At 42.0% G+C, this 26,350-nt stretch overlaps 1 protein-coding gene across 4 annotated transcripts; it reads left to right on the forward strand.

Moving 5' to 3' along the window:
* The first annotated feature begins 3,825 nt into the window (after window positions 1-3,825).
* Window positions 3,826-19,769, forward strand: pabpn1 (poly(A) binding protein, nuclear 1). 4 transcript variants are annotated; one of them, XM_071328655.1, is made up of 7 exons: window positions 3,826-4,318; window positions 5,959-6,067; window positions 7,815-7,882; window positions 8,137-8,243; window positions 9,451-9,538; window positions 10,165-10,319; window positions 18,333-19,769. In XM_071328655.1, the coding sequence occupies exons 1-7, from the start codon at window positions 4,172-4,174 to the stop codon at window positions 18,370-18,372; spliced, it is 714 nt and encodes a 237-aa protein (XP_071184756.1). In that variant the 5' UTR covers window positions 3,826-4,171; the 3' UTR covers window positions 18,373-19,769. The 4 variants fall into 4 exon arrangements, with proteins under 4 accessions (XP_071184756.1, XP_071184755.1, XP_071184758.1 ...); XM_071328654.1 differs by having other exon boundaries at window positions 19,231-19,769; XM_071328657.1 differs by lacking the exon at window positions 3,826-4,318 and adding an exon at window positions 4,528-4,706 and having other exon boundaries at window positions 18,333-19,057.
* Window positions 19,770-26,350: the final 6,581 nt, after the last annotated feature.

The raw sequence follows: 26,350 nt of genomic DNA on the forward strand, positions 1-26,350 counted from the left end.
TCCACTCTTACATGGGTACATGGTTGCAAAGGGCATCGGTGTCTTAACAGCTCGATTTGCCAAGGCAGGATACTCTGAGCACTGCCCTATCCAGAAATCTGGCAGTGGCTTCTGATTAAATTAAATTTTCACAGAACCACTTGTTGCAATTTCGATGAGGTTCTCTTGTTCAGATATCGGTAAGTGGACTGGAGGCAGGGCATGAAAGGGATAACGAATCCAGTTGTTTGTTTCTGGAAAGTAATTGCGCACCCAGCTCACTCAGGTGCTTTGCTATATCACATTTGACATTGTCTGTAAGTTTGAGTTAATTTGCACATACAATGATGGAAATACCTGTGTGTTGTCCTTGTTAATGCAGACAGAGAAGAGCTCCAATTTCTTATTCATAGCCTCAATTTTGTCCCGCACATTGAATATAGTTGCGGAGAGACCCTGTAATCCTAGATTCAGATCATTCAGGCAAGAAAAAACATCCCCCAGATAGGCCAGTCGTATGTGAAACTCGTCATCATGCAAGCGGTCAGAAAAGTGAAAATGATGGTCAGTAAAGAAAACTTTAAGCTCGTCTCTCAATAAAAAAAATTAAAAACGTGTCAATACTTTGCCCCTTGATAACCAGCGCACTTCTGTATGTTGTAAAAGCGTTACATGGTCGCTGCCCATATCATTGCATAATGCATAAAATACATGAGAGTTCAGGGGCCTTGCTTTAACAAAGTTAACCATTTTCACTGTAGTGTCCAAAACATCTTTCAAGCTGTCAGGCATTCCCTTGGCAGCAAGAGCCTCTCGGTGGATGCTGCAGTATACCGTTTGCATGCGCGTTACCACTCCACTATGTCTCCCTGTCATGGCTTTTGCGCCATCAGTACAGATACAAACACATCTTGACTACCAAAGTCCATTTGATGTCACAAAGCTGTCCAGTACTTTAAAAATATCCTCTCCAGTGGTTTGCAGAAGAGGATGTCTTCCTTAATTTACCCCCCATAAACGTAACAGACATACAGTATATCAGGAGCTGTGCCAGGCTAGCCACGTCTGTTGACTCATCCAGCTGTAACGCATAGAATTCAATGGCTTGTATGTGAAGCAGTAATTGTTTCGAAACATCTCCTGCCTTGTCACTGATGCATCGTGAAACAGTTTTGTTTGATGAAGGCATTGTCTGTATAATGTTTTGGGCCTTTTCCACCAGCATTGTCCCAGCCATATCTGCGGCAGCAGGAAGAACCGAACAAGAGACAGGGGCGTTGAACCATCGAAGAGGCGCAAATATGATGAGAACTACATTGATTTGGGGTTCACTTATATTGGGAGTAGTGCCTTTCCCCAGTGACAGTGTGCTATATGTGCAAAAGTACTATCTCACAACTCGATGAAACCTTCACTCTTGCGCAGACATTTAGAAACAAAACATGCCAATTTGAAAAATAAGCCTTTGGAGTTTTTTGAGCGAGAATTAAGACAACTTTCAAGTAATAAGACATGTATAAAAGCAAGAGATACCATTAATAAGAAGGGGCTAGAAGCGTCTTATATGGTGAGCTACTGAGTGGCTAGGACAGGCAAGCCCCATACTATTGTGGAGGACTTAGGTTCAACGCCCCTGTCTGTTGTTCGGTGCTTTCACGGGTAATGGGGCAGAAGCTCTTCAGCTGCATCAGATTCACAACTGTCAGTGTCCATGCTAGCTGGGCTAACAACAAATGTAGAATTACTGATGCTAGCATTGGATGTGTTCATGGAAGCAGAACAACTTGTGTCGTCGACAGGTGCAGGACTGCTGGTAGTAGCAGTACTATCAGTAGAGCTGGTATGTGTCTCTATGGGCGCGGGCCTTACTTTTTTTAACCATTTATCAATTTTCGAGCAAACGGAATGAGCAGCAGCTACGTTTGGCTACATACGGACCATTAGTGGAATTCCCGCAAGAGAGTAACGGTTAATGTGATTGGATGTTAATTATTTGACTAGGATACCTGTATTTGACATTGTGTTGCTATTTCGCTGAACACTAGATGGTTTAATTTTATTTTTGGCATTGAAACGAGGCTATTCAGGCGAGAAAAAAACCTCACCCAAATGTATAGCCCTGTTGGAAAATATAAATAGACAGTTTGAAAATGTGAAAAAACAAAACCAAAAAAAAGTTTTATTTTTTATTTTAAAAATCTGAATCACATTTTTATTTGGCGTACCCCCGACGGCATTGCTCGTACCCCTGTGTTACACGAACCCCAGTTTGGGAATACCTTCTCTAATTGAACAAAATACTTGACTTTATATGGATTATTATCTTAACAAATGTACTGATGGGTGTCAAATTATACATAGCCTGTTAAGATACAGTATGTTGCATGAATTCACAAATAGAAAAATTATTAAATTATTAGGCCTACTCTCACAATTTCACACATTTTCCCCATTCTACGTTTGACAAGCAGTTTCACCACTTGGCACTGTGCATACACATGGTCATGACTGTGCGTAAATTTATGCACACACAAGCAAACGTTCATATTGATCAATCTCACATTTTGCTTGGAAATTATCCCACGCATGGTTTACGCACAGATTTGTGCCTACGCATGATTGATAAATGAGGCCCCTGGGCTGTTGGTGTGGATGGTAGAGCTCTCATCTCTGGACCGCAGGATAGTAAGATAGCACCCAATTACAGTACTTATGTGTACATCACTGGTGGCAGAGGTGAGATACCTATAGGGCCTTTGTGAAAGCTCATTTGGATAGGCCTATGGGGCCTGGACACATGGACGCAGTAGCATAAGCTGATGATAGTTCTACTGCATCTGTGAGGAGCTCTCAATATACATTGGTCGTCTACAGTTAGATATTTACAGCTATTACACATCCAGCAATTTATTTTCTAGATTACAACCTAATCTGTAACCCAACCTGATCTGGTAGTTTAATAAAAACAAACTGTATAAATTACATGGTAAACATTTAGCTATGTGCTTTATTCACAACACTTTCTCTCACTAGACTTTTCTTGCAGTAACATCAATCCCCACCATTTCTGAGAATTGTTATCATTTTTATTATTTTAATATTGAAAGTGTGTATTGCTGCCAAAGATAGGTCATTGATTGAGGTGGATTTACCTGACTCGAAGGTGTCACGCTAGCAGCAAATATTTATATAATTTAACCAAGACAGACCACAGCCTGTCGTTTCCAATGGGAAATAATTAGTCACAGTGGGAAGAACAAGCAAGGAGGTGGGAAGAGCCAAGCACGAGCAAACGAGAGACTATTGGCACGTTCTAGCATGCGTCGATTTATTTCCGTTAGGGAACACCTACTCTGTGAAGTGCGCGTGTGCAATAACTCAATTCGCCTTTGCACTCCTTCTAATTAACGTGATTTAAAAATATATATTGGCAAAGGGTAAAGTGTACAAGACTTAGTCCACTCTGTTCATAACATATTCTAGTTTTGGGAACAGAAAATTTTGTAGAATGTTGGGCTTTTTCTCAATACCAGATTTGGTAGTTTGTGCAAATGCCAAGCGGATGCTTCACATTTATACATCCGGTGAAATATCTGTCTCATTGTTCTATCTGTGCTAGTGGAGTAGCAGAGAATTAATGAAAATACAGTCATAGGTCGAAAGACAAATTGGGTGGGCTTTTTGATTGACATACTTCTAATCGAATCAGAGTTTGAAGTGTAAGGCGAAATTGGTAAGAATGCATAAATGTGCTGCCATATATCCAATAGACGACAACGAAAGACGGTAGAAGGTGTGTCTACAATGCTTAATTGAGTAATAAGATTGCGAGTTTACGCCCGCAGTACGTAACTCCACCCCCGACTTCCATTTCTGAACTGAGGACACAGCACTCGTGAAGAGAATCTTTTATGTTATGTATATTTCTTAATGTAAATCAACTGTAACGTTAGGCTCTCCGCTGAAACGTCGATACACACACACAACTGAAGTAGCCTTTGCAATTGTAGTTGGTACCCGTTCGGACAGTGGCTAGAGTCGAAGCTGGCCTTTTATTTCACGTTTTAACTTTGCTAAGCGGCGGTTTCCGCCGTTTTTTTTCTTTCGCCCCACTCACTCTCCCGCTGTGTGAGTAGGGGCCTGTAACGTTGGTTTAAGCCACGAGGCGCGTCGGATAAACCGGAATTGGGAGATGGCGGAGTTCGGTAACGGAATGGACTCAGGGATGACGGAAGAATCCCTGCTGGACTCAGACCCAGGGCACCCAGAACTAGAAGACCCGGGTGTTGGCGATGAGGAACCTGGATTAGAGGAGGGAGAGGCCGCGATCGAGGACCCGGTAAGTGAAGGGCATAGTTTATGCCCAAAACCCTCACTCAAGTTGAGACAATACATGTGTATTGTACGATAGAGATTGCGGGTGTAAGCACGTTATTTTAAGCTGCAATCAGCTATATTTTTTATTCCCGGTGGAGTCTTTTTTAAAATCTCTTGGTTGATATCCGACATTGAGGCTCAGTAGAAATGTGTGGTGACATGCGTGATTTTGGCGGCCATTTTGGCGCAGCAGCGTTGGTAGTTTCTCTGCGCCAGTGCTGTCGACCTAGTGGGGGAAAAGTATTCGTCGCAAAAATGCAAGACGGAGATGTAGACAGGGGCGAGGGTAGGACAGGCCGCCATTAGCCGCCGGATTGCGAGTCCATCCGCAGACACTGCGAGAGCTCACGGTAAACACGCCTCCTTTCTTTTCTCATACGCTGACAGCTGCTGTAATGGAAGCGCTGATGCGCGTACGGAACATGATCGTCAACTCCGTGAATTTAAGTGATGACTTGTAAAAAAGCTTTAATGTTTTGACTTATTATCTAACTGTTATATAGCTAGAATGCTAGCAGAGAATTGTGGCACTTGCTCTGTTGTAGTAGGGATTAATGGATATTTGGGCTGGATAAAACGTTAGTGGGAGGGAGCCGACGAGGTAATGGTAGTTGGCTGGCTAGCTAATAATTGGGATGTTGCAGACATGCACCTGACACGCATGTTTATTCTCTCAGTAAAGGCATTGAATGACTTGCGAAACGCAAACATTTTTAAACATGTAATTTTGACTATTATAAGTAGATATTATCTCTTGATAAATTAGTGGGTTATGGATATTACTGTGGTAGTGTGCAAAGATGCGGGTTGAAAATACTCAAATTAAAGCTGTTGGCTTGCATTTAAATGTTATCTAGAATGTTTCTGATTTGTATATGCATGTGTGATCGTGGTCTTTGGCATAGAATGTGTTCGAAAGAAATTCTGTAAGCACGAGACTGGGGGTGCGGTATTTTTTAGGGCTGGGCTTGCATCCTTCGATATTTTCAGGAGGGAATAGACTACACTAAATATGCGACAAAATGCAGTCAGTCATCACCAAATCAAATAAGCCATGTAGTTTCCTCTTGAAGCTGTTGAATTTGTCTATTGGTTGTTATGATCAATGGGGCCATGTAAGACATCCCCAAGACCTGGAATGGATTAACCTGCAATGCAAATAGTGTCAGTAGTGAAGGATGGATTTGGAGCAACTCCCATTGCGCTGCAATGCAGCAATGTCAAGGAGGCCTGAACCCAATAAGGGATACCACCCAACAGGATGTATGGCACCACCGTCTTATTGGCCATCACTGGGGCGGTGGGGATCCTTGCTGAGCGAGCAGTCTGTGAAATGAATGGTGAAGCCTGATACAAAGACCCCGGGCCGATGGTCATGTGCTGCGAGCCTGTTCCACTCAGCAGCCAGTGCAGGAACAGGGTCATCTTAGGCTACTGAACTGCCAAGTGTGTCATGCGCTTGCACGGCATGGATGAATACGATAAAATCATTTCTTTAGTACATGTTTCTTGTTTTCTTCCCATGATGTGTCTGTCAAGCCTGCCGACTAGTGTGGTGTGTGTTGCTATTGATGTATTGATTTATATATATAAAAAATTCAGGAGCTGGAGGCGATCAAAGCTCGGGTGCGAGAGATGGAGGAGGAAGCAGAAAAGCTGAAGGAGTTACAGAACGAGGTGGAGAAACAGATGAATCTTAGCCCTCCACCAGGTGAGTTTATTTGGGAAGAAAGTGATAAGGTGCCTCGGAACATGTCTCCCAAAAATTACTGTTTGAGAAGACCGAATGATTTTTGTATTTCACAGAAGTTTCCAGAGCAGCTACAAGACAGAGATTAATTAATATCAAACCCTTCCAAATATACACTACCGTTCAAAAGGTTGGGGTCACATAGAAATGTCCTTGTTTTTGAAAGAAAAGCAAAAAAAAATGGCCCTTTTAAAATAACATCACATTGATCAGAAATACAGTGTAGATGTTGTAAATGACTATTGTAGCTGGAAACGGCAGATTTAAAATAAATATATATTTTTTTTAAAGGAAAATCTACAGAGGCCCATTATCAGCAACCATCATGCCTGTGTTTCAATGGCATGGTTGTGTTAGCTAATCCAAGTTTATAATTTTAAAAGGCTAATTGATCATTAGAAAACCCTTTCGCAATTATGTTAGCACCGCTGAAAACTGTTGTGCTGATTTAAAGAAGCAATAAAACTGGCCTTTTTGAGTATCTGGAGCATCAGCATTTGTGGGTTCGATTACAGGCTCAAAATGGCCAGAAACAAGGAACTTTCTTCTGAAACTCGTCAGTCTGTTCTGAGAAATGAAGACTATTCCATACGAGAAATTGCCAAGAAACTGAAGATCTGGTACAATGCTGTGTATTACTACCTTCACAGAACAGCGCAAACTGGCTCTAACCAGAATAGAAAGAGGAGTGGGAGGCCCCGGTGCACAACTGAGCAAGAGGACAAGTACATTAGTGTGTAGTTTGAGAAGCAGATGCCTCAACTGGAAGCTTCATTAAATAGTACCCGCAAAACACCATTTTCAACGTCAACAGTGAAGAGGAGACACCGGGATGCTGGCCTTCTAGGCAGAGTTGCAAAAAAAAGCCATCTCAGACTGGCCAATGAAAAGATTAAGATGGGCAAAAGAACAGACACTGGACAGAGGAAAATTGGGGGAAAAAGTGTTATGGACTGACAAATCTAAGTTTGAGGTGTTCGGATCACAAAGAACAGTCGTGAGACATTGAAAAGATGCTGGGGGAGTGCTTGACGCCATCTGTCAAGCATGGTGGAGGCAATGTGATGGTCTGGGGGTGCTTTGGTGGTACAGTGTGAGGTGTGTACAGGATAAAAGGGGTCTTGAAGAAGGAAGGCTATCACTCCATTTTGCAACGCCATGCCATACTCTGTGGACGGCGCTTAATTGGAGACAATTTCCTCCTACGACAGGACAATGACCCAAAGCACAGCTCCAAGCTATGCAATAACTATTTAGGGAAGAAGCAGTCAGCTGGTATTCTGTCTATAATGGAGTGGCCAGCACAGTCACCGGATCTCAGCCCTATTGAGCTGTTATGGGAGCAGTTTGACCGTATGGTACGTAAGAAGTGCCCATCAAGCCAATCCAACTTGTGGGAGGTGCTTCAGGAAGTATGTGGTGAAATCTCTTCCTCAACAAATTGACAACTAGAATGCCAAAGGTCTGCATGGCTGTAATTGCTGCAAATGGAGGATTCTTTGACGAAAGCAAAGTTTGAAGGACACAATTATTTAAATTCAAAATCATTATTTATAACCTTGTCAACCTTGTCTTGACTATTTCCTATTCATTTTGCACCTCATTTCATGTATGTTTTCATGGAAAACAAGGACATTTCTAAGTGACCCCAAACTTTTGAGTGTATATAGTGTAGTGTATATAAATTTGTCTCAATTTTGCTCTCTAGCCGGTCCCGTCATCATGTCCATCGAGGAGAAAATGGAAGCCGACGCGAGATCTATCTATGTTGGAAACGTAAGGCTTCAACCCTCTCCTTAACCTCAGATGGTGTTTCTATTTTGGGTGAATGTGGAATTCACCTGGGTATGTGTTCAAGGTGATTCTATCATATGATGAGTGTAGCACAGTTTCAAATTGACATGCACGATTTCACACTACTTTGAATGCAAAAACCTCAATTTGGGGTTTGGCTCTGAGTTGATTCTGTATGTGGATTTGACTAGCCACTGTGTCAGCGGTATCTCACTGTTCTCCCTCTCTGTGGACAGGTTGATTACGGCGCCACGGCGGAGGAGCTAGAAGCCCACTTCCACGGTTGCGGCTCTGTCAACAGAGTCACCATCCTGTGTGACAAGTTCACAGGGCATCCCAAAGGGTAAATGCCTACACCCTCATTCCCTCCATGTGCAGTAGTGCTCTTTCACTTACAGACCTGTGAGTACACTATGCAGCGTTCTTCTATCAGTCATCTAGAGTAAATAAGACGTTTACAGCCTCCACCCTAAAGATTGTGTAGACACCATTTTACTAGCTATACCCTCTCGGCATCCCAGAGGGTAATTGCCTACATTCTATGTGCGGGTTAGAGAAGTAGTGCACCTTTATTCACAGGTACGTAAATACATGGTCCTAGTCATCTAGAGCAGTGTGATCTAGAGTTAAGAAGACTTTCAGCCTCAAGATCATCTACATGCTCACAAGTCTGATCATCATGTTTTGAATTGAATGATTTTGTACATGCAGGCCTTTATCTCAATGGGATTTTCCTGTTTAACTAAAGGTTAAAAATATTTAAAAAATGATCCGTTTGCCCCTGATTCGCATGAATCCATTATTGAATAGATACAAGCTGAAATTCCCAAATGTAAGGTTACAGATCTGTGTTCAGCCTACCCCTTATTTTGTCACATTGCTCATAGACCTAGTCTGTAGGTGCTTGCTTGGTTAGACCCTCAGAGTGTGGTGAGGTGGGGGTTGTCAGCAAATTGCATATCTGCATTCACTTGACATCTTCATAGGTTTTTGAAAACTATCAGAAATAAACCACACAATGCAGAAGTGTATATCACTTAGCAACAGCTAAGGAGGAGAAAGTGGCGTTCTCGAAAGACTGAAACCGCATTGCCCTAACTTTCTATAGAGAGATGACTCGGACTGCAGCACAGAGGATTTCTTTACTGACATGGTGGTCTAGCTCACTCAAGTGCATGTCCATTTTATAGCCACGTGCACAGGTGTACAATTCATGACTAGTATAAAAGCTTTTATCATTCCCTTTCCACTTGAAGTAATGCAATTAAACTAGCTAATATTATTCTGTTTGATTCAGGTCTCAGTAGTGTTACTTTTAGTTAATTGAAAGTAACTGCTTATTCTAATAGCCTGGAGTTATTTTCTAAAGCTTGTATTTGTGTATGAGAAACCAGTTAGGATGATGATCAGGTTGCTAAACTGTTGCTCATCACACATTTTATTCTCATTATTAGGGAATTATTGAAAAGAGGTGTCCATGATTTTTCAGTGAATTGTGCTCTGTGATTTTAGTGCTTCATGACGCTCTTTTATTTCTGCTGCTGTTGCAGGTTTGCCTATATTGAGTTTTCAGACAAGGAGTCTGTGAGGACGGCCATGGCATTGGACGAGTCTCTGTTCAGAGGAAGGCAGATTAAGGTGAGGACGCAACACTGTTTCATAAACCAGGTTTCCATCCAACCTTTTTTATGCGAGTAAAGTACATGTTGGGGAAAAAAGTCACGCCTGTCATGGAAACTACAGATATTTATGCCAAATATTGATATAATAACCATAATTTTGAAGTAAACTTGGGCGTCACGTGATATGCTGTGTGGTCCTCCCACTATGACTACAGTTTATTAGGTTACAGATTAATTAAGTTATTAACTTCCCAGGGTGATGAAAGTGCATGGTGAGGAGTTTGATGCGCCTTTGCACGACATCATCACGCACAGCCTTTTTTGTCTGCAGCAAGTCAGTTTGATGGAAACAAGTCTCTGATTTGCGTATATTGTTTTTATGCCGATTTTAGAATATTTGTATGAAAATCTGTCGCCAATTGGATGGTAACCTAGCTACTGTCAGTCAATTCCGTTTCAAATAAATTAAAGTGGGGAAAATCTAAATTCTGAGCAATTTAGCTGTATGAATTGAATTTCAGTTCCATTTCCTACATTAACTGGGTGTTAAATGGGACTGACCCCTGTGCCCTTCTGAATTCTGTGGACCTGTGCTATTGTCTAACCTGTGGTTTCCTGTTTCCCCTGTCTTGATCCTGCCAGGTGGGTGTGAAGAGAACAAACAGGCCAGGTATCAGCACCACAGACCGCGGGTTTCCTCGGGCCCGCTTCCGCTCACGAGGAGGGAACTTTAACCCGTCGCGCGCACGGTACTACAGTGGCTACACACCGCCCAGAGGCAGAGGACGGGCCTTCAGGTGAGCACCCCGGGACACTCATACCCTGAGACTGAGAGACAGCTGGCCATTACCTGGGGGAGGGGAATAGTATGGAAGAGTGAGGGCGAGTGAGTTGAAGGGCAGTAGAATGAGTTGCTGAGTGAGATTATGGAGGAAGTGTTGATGAGCAGAGAGGGAGATGGTGGGCAGTGAGGACACCGTAAAGCCTGAAGCACCCCCCCCCCCCCCTTCTACAGTGCCTATAGAAAGTCTACACCAGTCTAATCTTTTCACATTTTGTTGTTACAAAGTGCGATTGAAATAGATTTAATAAAAACATTTCATTGATTTACACAATACTCCATAATGTCAGTGAAAATAAAATTCTACACTTTTACAAAGGAATAAAAAATTAAATTACAGAAATATAGTTGTTGCAGAACTAATCACCCCCTTTGTTTAGGCAAACCTAAATTAGTTCAGAATTAATTTTACTTGAAGGTGCTACACAGGATTTTAATTAATAAACATTTTTAAATGTTTACATTTTTAGTCATTTAGCAGATGCGCTTATCAAGAGCGACTTATATGCTGACCAAACCGCACGCACGCCCGCATGTTGATTTTGTCCCCCCACACCAGAAGCGATCAGGGCACGCAGGTTGAAATATCAAAACAAACTGAACCAACTATATTAATTTGGGGACAGGTCGAAAAGCATTAAACCTTTATGGCAATTTAGCTAGCTAGCTTGCTGTTACTAGCTAATTTGTACTGGGATATTAACATTGGGTTGTTTATTATACCTGAAATGCACAAGGTCCTCTACTCTGACAATTCATCCACAGATAAAACGGCAAACCCAATTTAGTTTTTTGTCATCTCTCCTCCTTCAGGCTTCTTTTTCTTCTTTGGACTTTATATGGCGGTTGGCAACCAACTTTACGGCGCATTAGCACAAAGATTAACTGAATGTGGACTTCAGTTCATCTTTCAATCACCCATGTGGGTATATGCGCCTAAAAACAAATGAGGAAATGGGAGAGGCAGGACTTGCTGAGCGCCACAAATAGAACATAGTTCTATTTTAGCACCTGGCCATGCAGACGCTCATGAGCAGTGTGGGTGCAATGATTGAGTAACATGTATGTGTACATTTATTTTGCAGAGCACGCGACACGAGCGGTGTGGTCAGCATGTTACAGTATTGAGCGCGGACATTTTTCATACATTTATTTTTTGTACTGGCCCCCGTGGGAATCGAACCCACAACCCTGGCTTTGCAAGAGCCATGCTCAACCAACTAAGCCACACGGCTTTTGGAATTTTCGCGTTGTAATTTCAGAAAATTTCCATAATATCTGCTGCTAATAGTGGAATGATAGTGTTACTTACCCGCCAGTGTTGTGATTGGCTGTGATATTCGGCTATTGATTTCTCCCGCCAGAGCAGCAGGTGTTGTCAAAATGTTCTGACTTTGGGCTGCGTTATCTAGAGGAAATGGCTCTGTCATTTCCTGGATTCTAAAATTCTACATTGTTCACTCAATTTCAGATTGTGTGAGAACTAGCAGTGAATAGTGTAGTGAATAATTGTACCATTTTTAAATGGCTGTGAAATATATTTTCAATTACAAAAAATATAGTTATTAGTGTTTTGAAGCTGGTGGAACAAAACTGAAAATTGCGGTTTGGACCACTAGGTTCAGACAGCTGTTTCAGCCTACAGTAGCAGCCAATGTGTGGTGTTCAATGTAGGCCCACATTCCATGAGATGTGGGGGGGAAAAATGCAGGGCTTTATATTACCCTGTCTGTTTATCCACTTGTCCTTCAGACAAGGTGACTGAATGTGTTGTTTGAGGCAAGAAACCACTTTACAAGGGCTCCAGTGGTGCAGCGGTCTAAGGCACTGCATCTCAGTGCAAGAGGTGTCACTACAGTCCCTGTTTCGAATCTAGGCTGAATCACATCCGGCCGTGATTGGGAGTCCCATAGGGCGGTGCACAATCGGCCCGGGGTAGGCCGTTTTGTAACTAAGAATTTTCTTAACTGACTTGCCTAGTTAAATAAATAAAATGCATTATTATTATTCACATGCCATTATTATAGAGAATCAGACAAACTTTGCTACCCATTGCCTTTGGCTACTTCGCTTTTATAAGACAGTCTCAAAATACAACGCTGCCCCTTTAAGAGTTACAAAAAAGCTCTCTACCTGACTCACTTTTCAAAGATGGCTAGAAATGTAAACATTTTGTGCTCTTGTAGAAAGCAACCACTCTCCATTGTTGACTAGAAATTGGCTAATAACTCACTAACTAGCAAAGGATATGAACAAAACGTGCACAGGTGGCTACATGCAGCGCTTGCTTTGATCTCAAAACATGCGCATCAACTCATGACCACTCATGCTGTAAACACAGTTCAACGTGAATGGGACAGATCCATATATGGCACTTTGCATATAGGCCTACTGCAGGTCTGGTTATGGCGCACCGGTCTGTGTAGAGTATGGGCCTGCGTCGAGCCTGTCAATGCAATAGAATCCATATATGAATTTATATATATATATATATATATTTTATTCAAATTGGTAGTGAGTCTTGTCCTGTCGCTGCAACTCCCCTACGGACCCGGGAGAGGTGAAGGTCGAGAGCCATGTGTCATAAAACACGACCCTGCCAAGCCGCACTGCTTCTTGACACACTGCTCGCTTAACCCGTAAGCCAGCCACACCAATGTGTCGGAAGAAACATTATCCAGCTTGCAACTGAAGTCGGCTTGCAGGTGCCCGGCCTGCCACAAGGAGTCGCTAGAGCGCGATGGGACAAGTAAATCCCGGCCGGCCAAACCCTCCCCTAACCCGGACGACGTTGAGCCAATTATGCGCCGCCTCATGGGTCTTCTGGTTACAGCTGGCTGTGACACAGCCTGGGATCGAACCCAGGTCTGTAGTGACGCCTCAAGCACTGCAGTGCCTTAGACCGCTGCGCCATTTGGGAGTTCCTTGCAATAGAATCCTACGCCAAGAACATCTCTTGCACAGATAGTTTTGCATACTAAGTCTTGCATTGTTTGTTTTGTTTTCGGTATGTTAGATTGAAAGTGGCTAATATTGGGGCCTTGAGTCAAGCGCAATTCCCACAGTAGAGCGAAACGTTGATAGTGTTAAAAGGGTTCAACTCTAAAAAGTTGAGTAGTTCAATCTCGTGCTTCTCTGCACGGGCTGATTACTTCAGCGCAGCAGTCTGTGGGGAGCTGCGCACCCACGCACAGCTTAGAGGGAACATTGCTGTTTGCTCAATTTCAGTTTGTGACAAAACAAGCACTGAAAATTGTACGGAATCTTTGCACCATCTAATTCACTATGGGGAAAAAATTACGTTTTATATATATATGTATGTATATATATGCTGAATGATAAAACAGCTATTTCCATGTTAAAATGTTATGGGATGTAATTTTTTAAAAATTGTAGAACCACTCTTGTAGGCTTACATTATGATCCAGTAGCCTACTTGGCCACTGTTAAAACTGTAACTTAAAGCGGGTACAACTTAAGTTTTCACAGTAATTGCACAGCGGAAGTTGCATAGAATTTTTACAACGTTCAAGTTTGCACTCAGCAGACCTGAAATGTACCCAGTGCCGAAAAAAATTTTAGCATTTTATTTTTGCAACTAGGAGATGACAGGACGATTTCCACTAGATAACCGTTCCGACTTTATGTTTTCACATTTTGATAACTGTCGCTGCTCCGGCAGGCGAAATCAATAGAAGAATATCAGTGTTTCACAGCGTTGTGATTCGCTATTATTGCAGATACAGTATATTATGGACATTTTCTGAAATTACAATGCAAAAAATATCATATCATCATATGTACCACCTTTAACAAATCACATAAGTTATATGGACTCACTGTGAAATAATAGGGGCTGACAATTTAATGACTACCCCTTCCTCTGTCCCCAATAAATCTGTAAGGTTTATGTCAAGTATTGAATTTCATGCACAGATTTAACTACAAAGAACAGTGAGCTTTTCGTAAGGCAGTGATTGGTAGATGGGTAACAATAACAAATCAGACATTTAATCTCTTTAAGCATGGTCAAGTTAATAATTATGCTGTATTAAACCACCCAGATGCAGTCATTCTTCTATACTGAGCTGCAGGATAGGAAGGAAACTGCTTAGGGTTGTCACCATGAAGCCATTGGTGATTTTAAGAGCTACAGATTTCAATGGCTGTGATGGGAGAAAACTGAGGATGGAATCAACAACATTGTAGTGACTCCACAATAATGACCTAAATGAGAGTGAAATATTCCAAAACATGCATATGTATGCAACAAGGCACTAAAGTAATACTGCAACAAAAACACAGCAAAGGAATGCTTTTTTTTGGCTTAACTGCAAATGCAACGCAACACATCACTGAGTAAATGCCTTACTTTTAAACATGGTGGTGGCTGCATCATGGTATGGATATTTTGACATTGGCAAAGACTAGGGAGTTTTTCAGGATGAAAAGAAACCTAATGGAGGTAAGCACAGGCAAAATGCTAGAGGAAAACCTGGTTCAGTCTGCTTTACACCAGACCCTGGGAGAGGAATTCACCTTTCAGCATGACCATAACCGACAACACAAAGCCAAATTTACACTGGAGTTGCTAACCAAGAAGTGTGACTCTTCCTGAGTAGCTGAGTTAGACTTAAATCAGCTTAAGTCTATGGCCAGCCATGATCCTCAACACCTTGACAGATCTTGAAGAATAAAAAAAATATTGGGTAAATATTGCACAATACAGCAAAGCTCTTATGAGACTTACCCAGGTAGCCTTGTGATTAAGAGGGTTGGGCAAGTAACAAAGGTTGCTGGTTTGAATCCCCAAGCCGACTAGGTGAAAAATCTGTGCCCGTGAGCAAGGCACAACCATAATTTCTCCTGTAAATCACACGATAAGTGTCTGCTAAATGACTCAAATGTACCCAGCTGTAATCGCTGCCAAAGGTGTTGTCCATTTCAAGGTATATTAGTGTTTTAATTTTCATCTTTAAAAGGTTAGAATTTTGCTTTTTGACAGAGTATATTGTGTAGATTGACAAATTATAATTTAAAAAATATGTTAATCCCACTTTGTAACACAATAATATGTGAAGAAATCCAAGAGACGTTTTCTATAGGCACTGAACGTCTATAAGCCTGCCTGTAGTGGGAGGGGACTGAAGCATTGGCTAGCATTGCTGAACAACATTCCAGCAATATCAGTGAAGGTGTGTATCCAGAGCACAGTGGAGGAGAGGTTCCCTTTTAGAGTGGGGTTATGGTGAGTGGAAAGGTAAGCGAGACTGGTGGAGGGAGTCAAATGGGTCAGTCGGTGTGGAGCGGTCTTGTTGCATGCGCCACCTACAACCGTTTCAGAGGAGGCAGCCAAACTCTCAGTGCACGGCAGTGCGATCCTCCCAGGCTGTACATGTATGCGTGGCAGGCTCTTTGTACGACTTGGACATACATTATGTATACATACTGACTGTGAGTGAGCATCTCTCCCACAGTGCTGGTCATTAATGCTTAAAAAGGTGACAGGCAAAGAGTGACTTGTTTTCATTTGTTCGGTGCTAATGGTTGGATTCCATTTTAGAATGTTGACGCGACCATAAGAACAATTAAGATGCCATGTAAGTTTTAAATGCAAATGGGTGTCTTTAGTGTACCATGGATGGCTTCTATAAGTTCTCTAGGTAGGCACGTTAGCGTTGTTGCTTAAACATTAATTGGCACGTGTGTATATTTATATAGTATTAGTTTTCCTGCTGTACTTTTCCGCTCAGTTAACTAGATGTTGTTCTAATGATTCACTGTTAGGAGACACTGTGTTCAGAGAAATAGAATATATCCATCCTGTTTGTTCACCTGGTGCAGCTGCTCCAGAGCCGTCTTTTGCCTGTGACCTTTCCAAAGCAACATCCCTGCAATCTGTATTTGTTTTCAATCCATACAAAAGCCTACCCCCTATGTATGTAAAACCTGGAGTGGATCAAAGCGCTGTGCACTGGGAGTCTGGTGTGTCTCCCTGGAGTGTGTGTCCTGCTGTGTCTCTCAGTGTGAGGTGAGAGGGGGGTTCCCATGATGACTCATTGAGTGCTCACAGTGGGCCTCACGGTGGAGCTCTGTCTCTGGGCCCATGTCCTGTTCAATATGTATTGCTGAGAGACTGAGGGCTGCAGAGCAATCAAAATGAGCATCCTCACCAACTGACATGCAATGAGATTCTGACCAATGGACCAACCTTTCCATTCCCCTAGACTAATGGTATCAGTTGGTCATCTGTAGTACCTTATTTGTCCCCCCTCTGTGGGAGCTGCTGATATGATTGAACAATCACTGATATAAAAAAAAAAGTGCCCCGCTAAAATATGCTATCTGCAGAGTCCTATTTAAGACAATTAGTAGGATGACGTGATTGGAAATGATTTTGGTCAAGTCAGAATCTCATGTTCCATGCACTCTGATAGATGGCTCATCAGCCTGGTCTCATAGACTACACATAATACGTAAACGTAAAACCGGGACACTCAAATTAGTATGATATGTTACATTTTTAATATGGTTACATAATACATAAATCGCAAACGTCTCGCAACCCAATAGGTTGCGAGTTCAAATCTCATCACAGATAATTTTAGCTAATTAGCAACTTTTCAACTACTTAGCATGTTAGCTATAACTTTAACTGTTTTAGCTGACCTTAAGCCTTTAACCTAACTCCTAAACTTAACCCCTAGCTTAGCTAACGTTAGCCACTAGCTAGAATTCGTAATATCATACATTTGCTGGTTGAGAGAATGCCAAGAGTGTGCAAAGCTGTCATCAAGGCAAAGGGTGGCTACTATTAATAATCTATGTATTTTGATTTGTTTAACACTTTTTTAATTACTACATGATTCCATGTGTGTTATTTCATAGTTTTGATGTCTTCACTATTATTCTACAATGTAGAAAATAGTAAACAATTTAAGGAAAACCCCTGGAATGAGTGTCAACTTTCGACTGGTACTGTATGTTACGAATTACATCATACGAAATGTGCGATGAACATCCACAAATTTAATACGTACGAAACATATCATACTAAATGGAGCATCTTGAATTTATTTACAGAATAATGTGAAATTCTCTGAGACCAGGTTGCGCTCATACATATTATCCAGAGATGGGCTAACCTAGGAGTGGTTGATTGTTAACTACACATTGGTGCATCAAATGCACTTGGCCAGGCAGTCCCACCCACTGCCTTCACTTCCGGAATGGAGGGTTCATTCCTGCAGCCTGATTTTGACTTCAGCATTCTAACCAGTGGTTTCTGCTTTAGTGTAACCCCTGTGTTTGTGGGCACTGGATGCCTGGGTCTGACGGTGGTGATGTGTGAGAATGGAAAAGCAATGTTTGATTTTGATGCTGGCTGTGTGTGTGTCTTTTTTTGATGGTCCAGGTTGTCAGGAGAATGGGTCAGTCAAGTCTGTTTGTCTGCATGCTGGAGATGAATGTGGCCTGTCCTATAGCATGTGAAGGACTGTTCTAGTGTGTCTGTCATTCTGTTGGGAGGGTTTGTGAGGTGGGTTGGAGGCTGCTGTTATCAGGTTCTCTCCCAACAGCGACCTCAGGAGCTGCTCTCACAGAGAGAAAGAGGAGAGAGAGAAAGAGGGAGAGCGAGTGCCTCACTGTCCCCACACCCCTACTATTATTTTTATAGTCCTGTATAATCTGAGAATTACACATTTTACTGTTGACAAAGCTGGTTTCGGCTTCTTTCTGTACTGTCAATTATTCTTAAATGAAATTGTGGTAACTCAACACTTATGAAAGGCACAATGCCATTAAGATGGTATACATTAAAATCTTTATGCACCCCCCCCAGTCTACCTGAAGGATTGAGATCTCACCAGGCCCCCGTTCTACCTGCACACATACACACACTTCACACCTAAAATTGGTGTCTGTCTTTTTAAGCCAAGAAACTCACCCTCTTTTTCTCTCTCTTTTCCAGGGGCCGAGGGCGAACAACATCGTGGTATTCCCCTTACTAATACCCCCAAACCCCCTTACTATCACCTCCTTGTCCCCATACAAAAAAAGAATGAAAAAAGTCCCCCAATAAAGGAAGGAACCCTGAGAAGAAAAAAGACAAAAAAATATCTATAAATATATCCTGGACAGACAAACTGGCCGCAGTGTGCGATTGTGTGTGAGCGTGCGTGTGCGGAGTTGGTGCGGTCACCCTGGTAAGGTATATGATGGCCCTTGGGGAGATTTGGTGGCATTTCTTTTGAGAAGATGTTATCTCAGGCTGCAGATGTGTCTCCTTTGTCTGGGTGTGAGGGTCACAGCCAACACAGCCCCCAAATGCTTACATTCGAAAAGCAAACATCGAGGATAAGTCAATCTTTTTTGCTTTTTTTTATGTACCGTACATGTGAAACTTCCAATAGCAAAAATGTTGTTTATTTTTTAGGTTGTGATATTGGAGTTCTCATATTCCCTTGTCTCTCTGTTCTCTGACCAGTTGCCACTTACCCTGCCCCATCCTTTAACACATCACTTTTGTTACCATCTCCCTTTGGTTCCATCCCATGCTCTCTTGTTTTCAGTATCTTCCAGCATTTGGTCATTCTGACAGCGATTGCCTTTCAGTGGGTAAATAAATAAATGTAATCTCCTTTTAGCCCATGGCATTCACCCCAAGAAAGCATGGCCAGAGCTCTGCCAACTTTACTTTTTTTTTGTGGGTCTGGTAATTTTTTTTCTCCTTGCACCCCTCTGCCTTTCTGTGCTGCTTCTCCTCCCATTTGTCCTTCACCTCATCTCCATATCCTTCACCTCCTCTCCATGTCCCTCTCTCTTCTTTCTCCTCTCTCTGTATATTAGACCACTTCTTGTCGTTTCAGGTTTCAGGACCAGTGGAGGCTGACAACCCCTGCTCCGGTGGCCGCGGCGCCCCCCAATGTCTCGGCAGGGTCTCTCTCTCTCTCTGCTCCTGCTATGCACACTCACCCCATCCTGTCTGTGTGGGGGGGAGGGGGTCAGGGCGATCACAGGGCTACCGCAGGGGGCATTTACTACAACAAGCGTTGAGCTGTCTTACACACACTAGGCCCACACACTTATTGTGCAGACACTACACAACCAACCACCACACATATTTATAGAGAGAGCTAATGTCAAGATGGCAGCAGCTGTTTTAGTTGGGAGAGTGAGAAAGATGGGACCAGAGAAGGGGGGGGGGGGTACTAGGGCCCTGGCCTGATCTCGGACAGGGGCTAAAGTAATTAAAGAGTGGAGCTTTTATTTTAAGGGGGGTGGGTTTGTGTGGAGGGGTTTGGTTTTTGGAAACAGGAGTGGGTTTAAAAAAAAAAAAAGTTTAGCTTTTTTATTTTTAACCCATAAGTCTGTAATTAGAAAAAAAAATAAAGACTGTAAAAAATGACATGTTTGATTTTTGTCCAAGAGTTGCAAAGCATTTTGGTAAAATTTAAGCGGTCCAAGACCGGTTCAGACCGACATGTTTGTGTACAGGGAGATCTGAATGGCGCAACATCAATTTCTGTGCTCTCCGTTAAGGCCCTGGTTGTTCCGCTTCACATGCCGTTCTCCGCTTTAATCTGAGATGCAGAATGTGAAATTACATTTGCAATGCGTCACGTCACATTTTGTCGTATCCAGACAAAGGACCAATTTCCTCTGCCTGTGATCCTCGCCACTCCGTTTACAATACCGCATATGAAACGGGAGACCCTAGCGTTTGTAGCAAAATTAGTATAATCTCGCTGTGATGTTCTCGGATGGATTTAGATCTCAACATGAAAAAATACAATAATACCACCTTTTGTTGATTACACACGAATATAATCATGTCGTGCATAAAACTGAAGTTGTAACGAGTCGCCAGACATTTGAATAGCGTTTGTGTCGCTCAGAGGACGCTGGGCAGAACATGATGGTGCCAGATAGCTGCCAAAAGTTGAACATACCGAAATTGTTAGGAGCGTAAGAAAAGCAATGCGTGAAATGTAACCGTTAAATTGGATCTGTAAACGTACAGATCCAATGAATGAACATTTAGATTTTACACGTTCAATTATTACGTTACATCTCCCTTTACTCGTTTACATAATTTTTATACGTACAAACGTGTCAGGAATGTGGCATCTGCAAATGACATGAACCGAACGTAGCTAGGCGAAGTTAGCTAGTCAATCAAGCAACTTTAGCGTAGAAGCTAACGTTAGTTGCTTTGCAGCTTCCGGTTTCATTTTCAAAATAAGGCTAGAGCTTGTTTTAGAACGACATTGCATAACGACGTTATACCAGTAGATGGTATAGGCTTGGGTCTTAAACAAATTACCAATGAGAATGATACTATTAAGACACAGAAGAGCCTTCTCTAGAATAACCGCCTGAGCTGCAAAATAGAAAGTAAATATGATTTAGGCTAAACCTATTCCACTATATAAATATGCCATGCTGTTATTGGCCATATAATTGCATCATTTTATAGCTGCATGGGTTGCTGTGGTGATCATGTAACCCGATGAATCACACTTTCCAGTATTTGGGAGCAAAAACTAGGGTTTAAATTAGGCATTTTGTATTTGTGAATTCCACTGTGTGGGCTTGTTATAGCCATTTGCATTGCACAACCCCATCACGCAGAGGCTATATCAATACATGAGAAAACAAAATATTAAGTCTTGGCTATAACCTGACCTGAGCTAAATAGCCAAGCGGTCACAAATGGTCAAAACGATCTATAACCTATTCTTATTGCCAGATCTGTTTTCCCTATTAGCCACTGCATGTGCTTTTTTTTTTTTTTTTTGTATTTAGAGGCCGTGAGCTAGGGTCTATAATAATAAAAAGTTAAACACAAATGGAGTTCTAAAATTATTCAGCAAGACACCAGTACCCAAAATGATAGCAAAATTGCAATGCCTACAGTTTTTTATTTGAATAGGCCTAAATTAAACATTGAATTATTAAAGTGATAGACTAAAGAACTTTTGGATAATTTTGAATACACACATGGATTTCAATAGACATGAATAACTTCCATTTTCTTTGATTTAGTTCTTATTGCCATTCAGAGACATGACAGAATGGATGACATACTGACTGACTTGAATGAAGGAATAATTAAATGTTCAAATACGTTGGAGTGATGAGTTGCACACATCATGCATGCTCTGCACTTCATTTGGCTAGTAGGCAAATAGGCCTAAATTAGGGTTCAATGACTGGCTGCATGCCTCCAGAAGGGCATCTTCTGAAGCTGAGGGGTGCTTTTCGGGAAGGCGCATGGTGCTGCATAGAAATCACAAGCTCTTCAACTGGGAAGCAGTGTCGCGATGGAGGAAAATGCAAATACGGAGACTACCTTAAACCACTGCAACAGAGGTATTGTAAAGTGTGGGAATAAGTTTATGCCAGACTTAGCCTACGTTTAACCTCTCCCTCATTTCAAAGTCCAGATGTTCATGACCCGATCCATGTAAATGTCAAAATACTTTAAATTCATATTAAGTCCTACAGAATATGCTTTGGCAAGATTGAACAATGAAATACATTTTAAAATATTCTATAAAAAAATATTTTGTGGCGAAGACGCCAGTGGTCATAATTCATAGATGAATAGTGAATGTTTCATTATTCCTGGTGTATACTACTGGTTATGATTGCAGACAGAGCCCAGAGAATGGGATGGTGCAATATTGAATTAGTCATATTTTGATAAAGTGCATGCATGGGGATGTCTACGTCACCCAGAGATATGCCCATGCTGTAGAGATACACCTAGCGGACTGGAACTTCCCTGTTGTAGGTATAATACAGCTAGCGCTATCTAGACCTGTGCTGGCAAACGCATCTATTACATTAGTGACCTAAATGTGGAGTAAACTCAACTGTGGACTATTAGAGAAACAAGACTTTTAACTTGAAAACGTGCAGGATTCCTGTTTCCTTGACTTGTTTTTTTAATACGGCGTTATGCTCATTCGAGTAGCACTCCTCACAGGCCGTTTGGTGTACGTTGTTGGTGAGAGAACTTCCAAAACTAGGTATTATATGTCAGAATTGCAACAAGATTTGTTCAAGCCTAAAATGTTAGTCCATAATCGTAACATGGTGTACGTTCACAGATTACATTTCACGTCTATGTATCACGCATGGCTTTTCTTACAATCCTAACAATATGTACGTTAATAGAGCACCTGACCAATTATGCAAGACTTTAGTTCTGAGTTAACCTAGATGAATATCCACCTAACTTATGTACAGTACAGGTATGTACACTTCTTGCCCTACAAATATGAACAAAAGACAAGCGGGTAGTACATTAATCTACCAAGACTGAGGTTTTACTCCCCTCTCATACAGTATCTCCCTAATAAGCAGTAGAGCCGCTAGGTATAATACAATACCCAGGTATTGAGACCAGCTGAGAGGCCTGTGTATGCTAAGGTCTGGACCATCAGCTGCTCCTCTCCTCTTTCCCTATGTCTGTCTGCCTCTGTCTGTTGCCCTATCACCCCCCCCCCCAATACAGCCCCCAATCCCCCCAACTACTACCCCCACCCCTACACCTCTGCTTTTTACGATCTAATGACGTCACCTCTGCCAAGGCTGCTCTTTTTCTCTGGTGCTCCGAACATCTAAACAGCTGATTCAGGGAAAGTCACAGGGTGTTCTGGAAACCTGACCTTCTGCTAAGACAAAACACAGAGAGGAGCTGGCTCTAGCTGGCGAGCTAACAGGATGGAGGTGACGGGGATGTTAACGTGGAAACAATAACATGGCCTTGCTCGGGTTTGGAAAACCAAACCTCATCTATTAGCTGTACTTTCAGAGACCCAATACAGGGGTGTTCATTTGAAGGCCATATCTAGTCTAAACCATTAGTAATTTTGAGGTAATTAGTGAAAATTACCATTTTGTGGTAATTCATGTTTTCTAAAATTAAGTGCTACCATATCATCTTTGTACAAGATAGCAACATAACAGAGTTGTGGGCTAGAGCAGTGCACTCCGCCATTGTAATCTTTCCTCACAATTACAGTGCTTAAGTTCTTATTACCCTCAATCGGTGCTAGTGTTGAATTATACACCTCAGGCTTATCTGGTTAAACCTTTGGCAGCTATCTAGCTCCATAAAAAATGATCAATCTTCTGTTATGAAATGGTGGCAATTTTGTACTGTCATTCAGTATGATGTATTTTACAGTTGGGGTTAAATATAGTAATTTGTTTAATTTGCTTACTATATTTAGGAAAGCATTTCAAGCCCTATTCCACCACTTCTGTTGAAATGGGGAAAACATGTTTACATGTGTACGTGTGCCCTCATTTGAATATTTCTGGCAGTATAAATAAGCATTACTAGGTATTGTTTATGGCCCTCGTGATAAATAATATTGTGTATGTCTTTTTAGGCTGAAATCTTCATTTTGACATTACAATTACAGTTCTTTTGAGAAAGTAAAGTTGGCATGCTGCCGTTTTTTAAAATGGTAGTTTCTACTTTTATGCTTGACTTTGGCAAAAAGAGTAAAAGCTTCTTCCTGAAAGGCAGGACTATGCTTCGTGAATATGGATAGGACAGACAAGACAGTGGCCTTGATCTTTTCCAGCGCCCTTATTAAGATGCAGGTGCCTAACACCCTCAGTTAGAATGACAACATACACATTTTACTTCAAGGCAAATTGCGTTTTTGTATTTGTGGAGCATACCATGTACGTGTTATATGTAAAATAAACCTTACTGTATGTATTAAAGCAGTGAATGAGGTTTTATTAGCTTAGGAAGAAACAATCAAATACTTGGAAGTAAGGACTCCATAAAATTGGAAATTTCTCCTGATTGTAAATGACGTACCTCTGAAAGTGGAACTTATATGCATGTATTTGAGTTGTAGAGATGACCCAATTTTGGCAATCTATACATACTGCTGCACAGAAAATATTTTGATGTACAGTTTGATGTAATCCCGTGTACCGATCTTCTTAATGGAAATGTGAGAGAAAGTGTTTGACTATCACATACTATGCCAAAAAATGTATTCTCCTACTGCGGGCTTTAACTCCTCTCCTACATTTAAAATGTGGATTGACTTTCTTGTGAAAAGCTCACCTATGACCTCTAACAGAAAGCCCAGGTTCAATGGTCTCCATTACTCAACTATATTTCAAACTGGACAGAATGAATGGGGTGACTAAGGAAGTGTATGTATACATGTAAGGTGCTGTGAAACTAATTTGCTGGTTGTCTCCGCTAAAACTGGAAATATTTAATGCAATTACTCAGTGCTGCTGCTGTAAAAAAAAAAAAAAAAAAAAGTTGGATTTTGTCTGCCATATCAGTGACTGTGGATTGTGTTATGTTTGTTTTATTTTTTTCAAAACATTTTTTCCCCCATTTTTTAAACAATCTATCCAATAGGCCCTTATGTTACAAAATATGGGCCATAGACAATGAGTTAATGTAATTCAACAATACACTTCAATTTGAGCAAGAGTGAATTCAGTATGGATAAATGTTTAACCATGTTTGATTGTTCTTAAATGCCTTTTTTTTTTTTTTATAAATACACTGCTCAAAAAAATAAAGGGAACACTAAAATGACACATCCAAGATCTGAATGAATGAAATATTCTTATTAAATACTTTTTTCTTTACATAGTTGAATGTGCTGACAACAAAATCACACAAATATCAATGGAAATCAAATGTATCAACCCATGGAGGTCTGGATTTGGAGTCACACTCAAAATTAAAGTGGAAAACCACACTACAGGCTGATCCAACTTTGATGTAATGTCCTTAAAACAAGTCAAAATGAGGCTCAGTAGTGTGTGTGTGGCCTCTACGTGCCTGTATGACCTCCCTACAACGCCTGGGCATGCTCCTGATGAGGTGGCGGATGGTCTCCTGAGGGATCTCCTCCCAGACCTGGACTAAAGCATCCGCCAACTCCTGGACAGTCTGTGGTGCAACGTGGCGTTGGTGGATGGAGCGAGACATGATGTCCCAGAAGTGCTCAATTGGATTCAAGTCTGGAGAATGGGCGGGCCAGTCCATAGCATCAATGCCTTCCTCTTGCAGGAACTGCTGACACATTCCAGCCACATGAGGTCTAGCATTGTCTTGCATTAGGAGGAACCCAGGGCCAACCGCACCAGCATATGGTCTCACAAGGGGTCTGAGGTTCTCATCTCGGTACCTAATGGCAGTCAGGCTACCTCTGGCGAGCACATGGAGGGCTGTGCGGCCCCCCAAAGAAATGCCACCCCACACCATGACTGACCCACCGCCAAACCGGTCATGCTGGAGGATGTTGCAGGCAGCAGAACGTTCTCCACGGTGTCTCCAGACTGTCACGTCTGTCACATGTGCTCAGTGTGAACCTGCTTTCATCTGTGAAGAGCACAGGACGCCAGTGGCGAATTTGCCAATCTTGGTGTTCTCTGGAAAATGTCAAACGTCCTGCACGGTGTTGGGCTGTAAGCACAACCCCCACACGTCGGGCCCTCATGGAGTCTGTTTCTGACCATTTGAGCAGACATGCACATTTGTGGCCTGCTGGAGGTCATTTTGCAGGGCTCTGGCAGTGCTCCTCCTTGCACAAAGGCAGAGGTAGCGGTCCTGCTGCTAGGTTGTTGCCCTCCTACGGCCTCCTCCACGTCTCCTGATGTACTGGCCTGTATCCTGGTAGCGCTTCCATGCTCTGGACACTACGATGACAGACACAGCAAACCTTCTTGCCACAGCTCGCATTGATGTGCCATCCTGGATGAGCTGCACTACCTGAGCCACTTGTGTGGGTTGTAGACTCCGTCTCATGCTACCACTAGAGTGAAAGCACCGCCAGCATTCAAAAGTGACCAAAACATCAGCCAGGAAGCATAGGAACTGAGAAGTGGTCTGTGGTCACCACCTGCAGAACCACTCCTTTATTGGGGGTGTCTTGCTAATTGCCTATAATTTCCACCTGTTGTCTATTCCATTTGCACAAC

Source organism: Salvelinus alpinus, chromosome 10 (assembly GCF_045679555.1).
Source record: "Salvelinus alpinus chromosome 10, SLU_Salpinus.1, whole genome shotgun sequence".
In the NCBI taxonomy this organism is placed as follows: Eukaryota; Metazoa; Chordata; class Actinopteri; order Salmoniformes; family Salmonidae; genus Salvelinus; species Salvelinus alpinus.

Bases quoted from the DNA above. Each gene is read 5' to 3' on its own strand.
- pabpn1 (XM_071328654.1), top strand. From the start codon at position 4,172: ATGGCGGAGTTCGGTAACGGAATGGACTCAGGGATGACGGAAGAATCC. The intron at 4,319-5,958 runs GTAAGTGAAGGG...TAAAAAATTCAG, and splicing joins AGGCCGCGATCGAGGACCCG to GAGCTGGAGGCGATCAAAGC. The intron at 7,883-8,136 runs GTAAGGCTTCAA...CTCTGTGGACAG, and splicing joins GATCTATCTATGTTGGAAAC to GTTGATTACGGCGCCACGGC.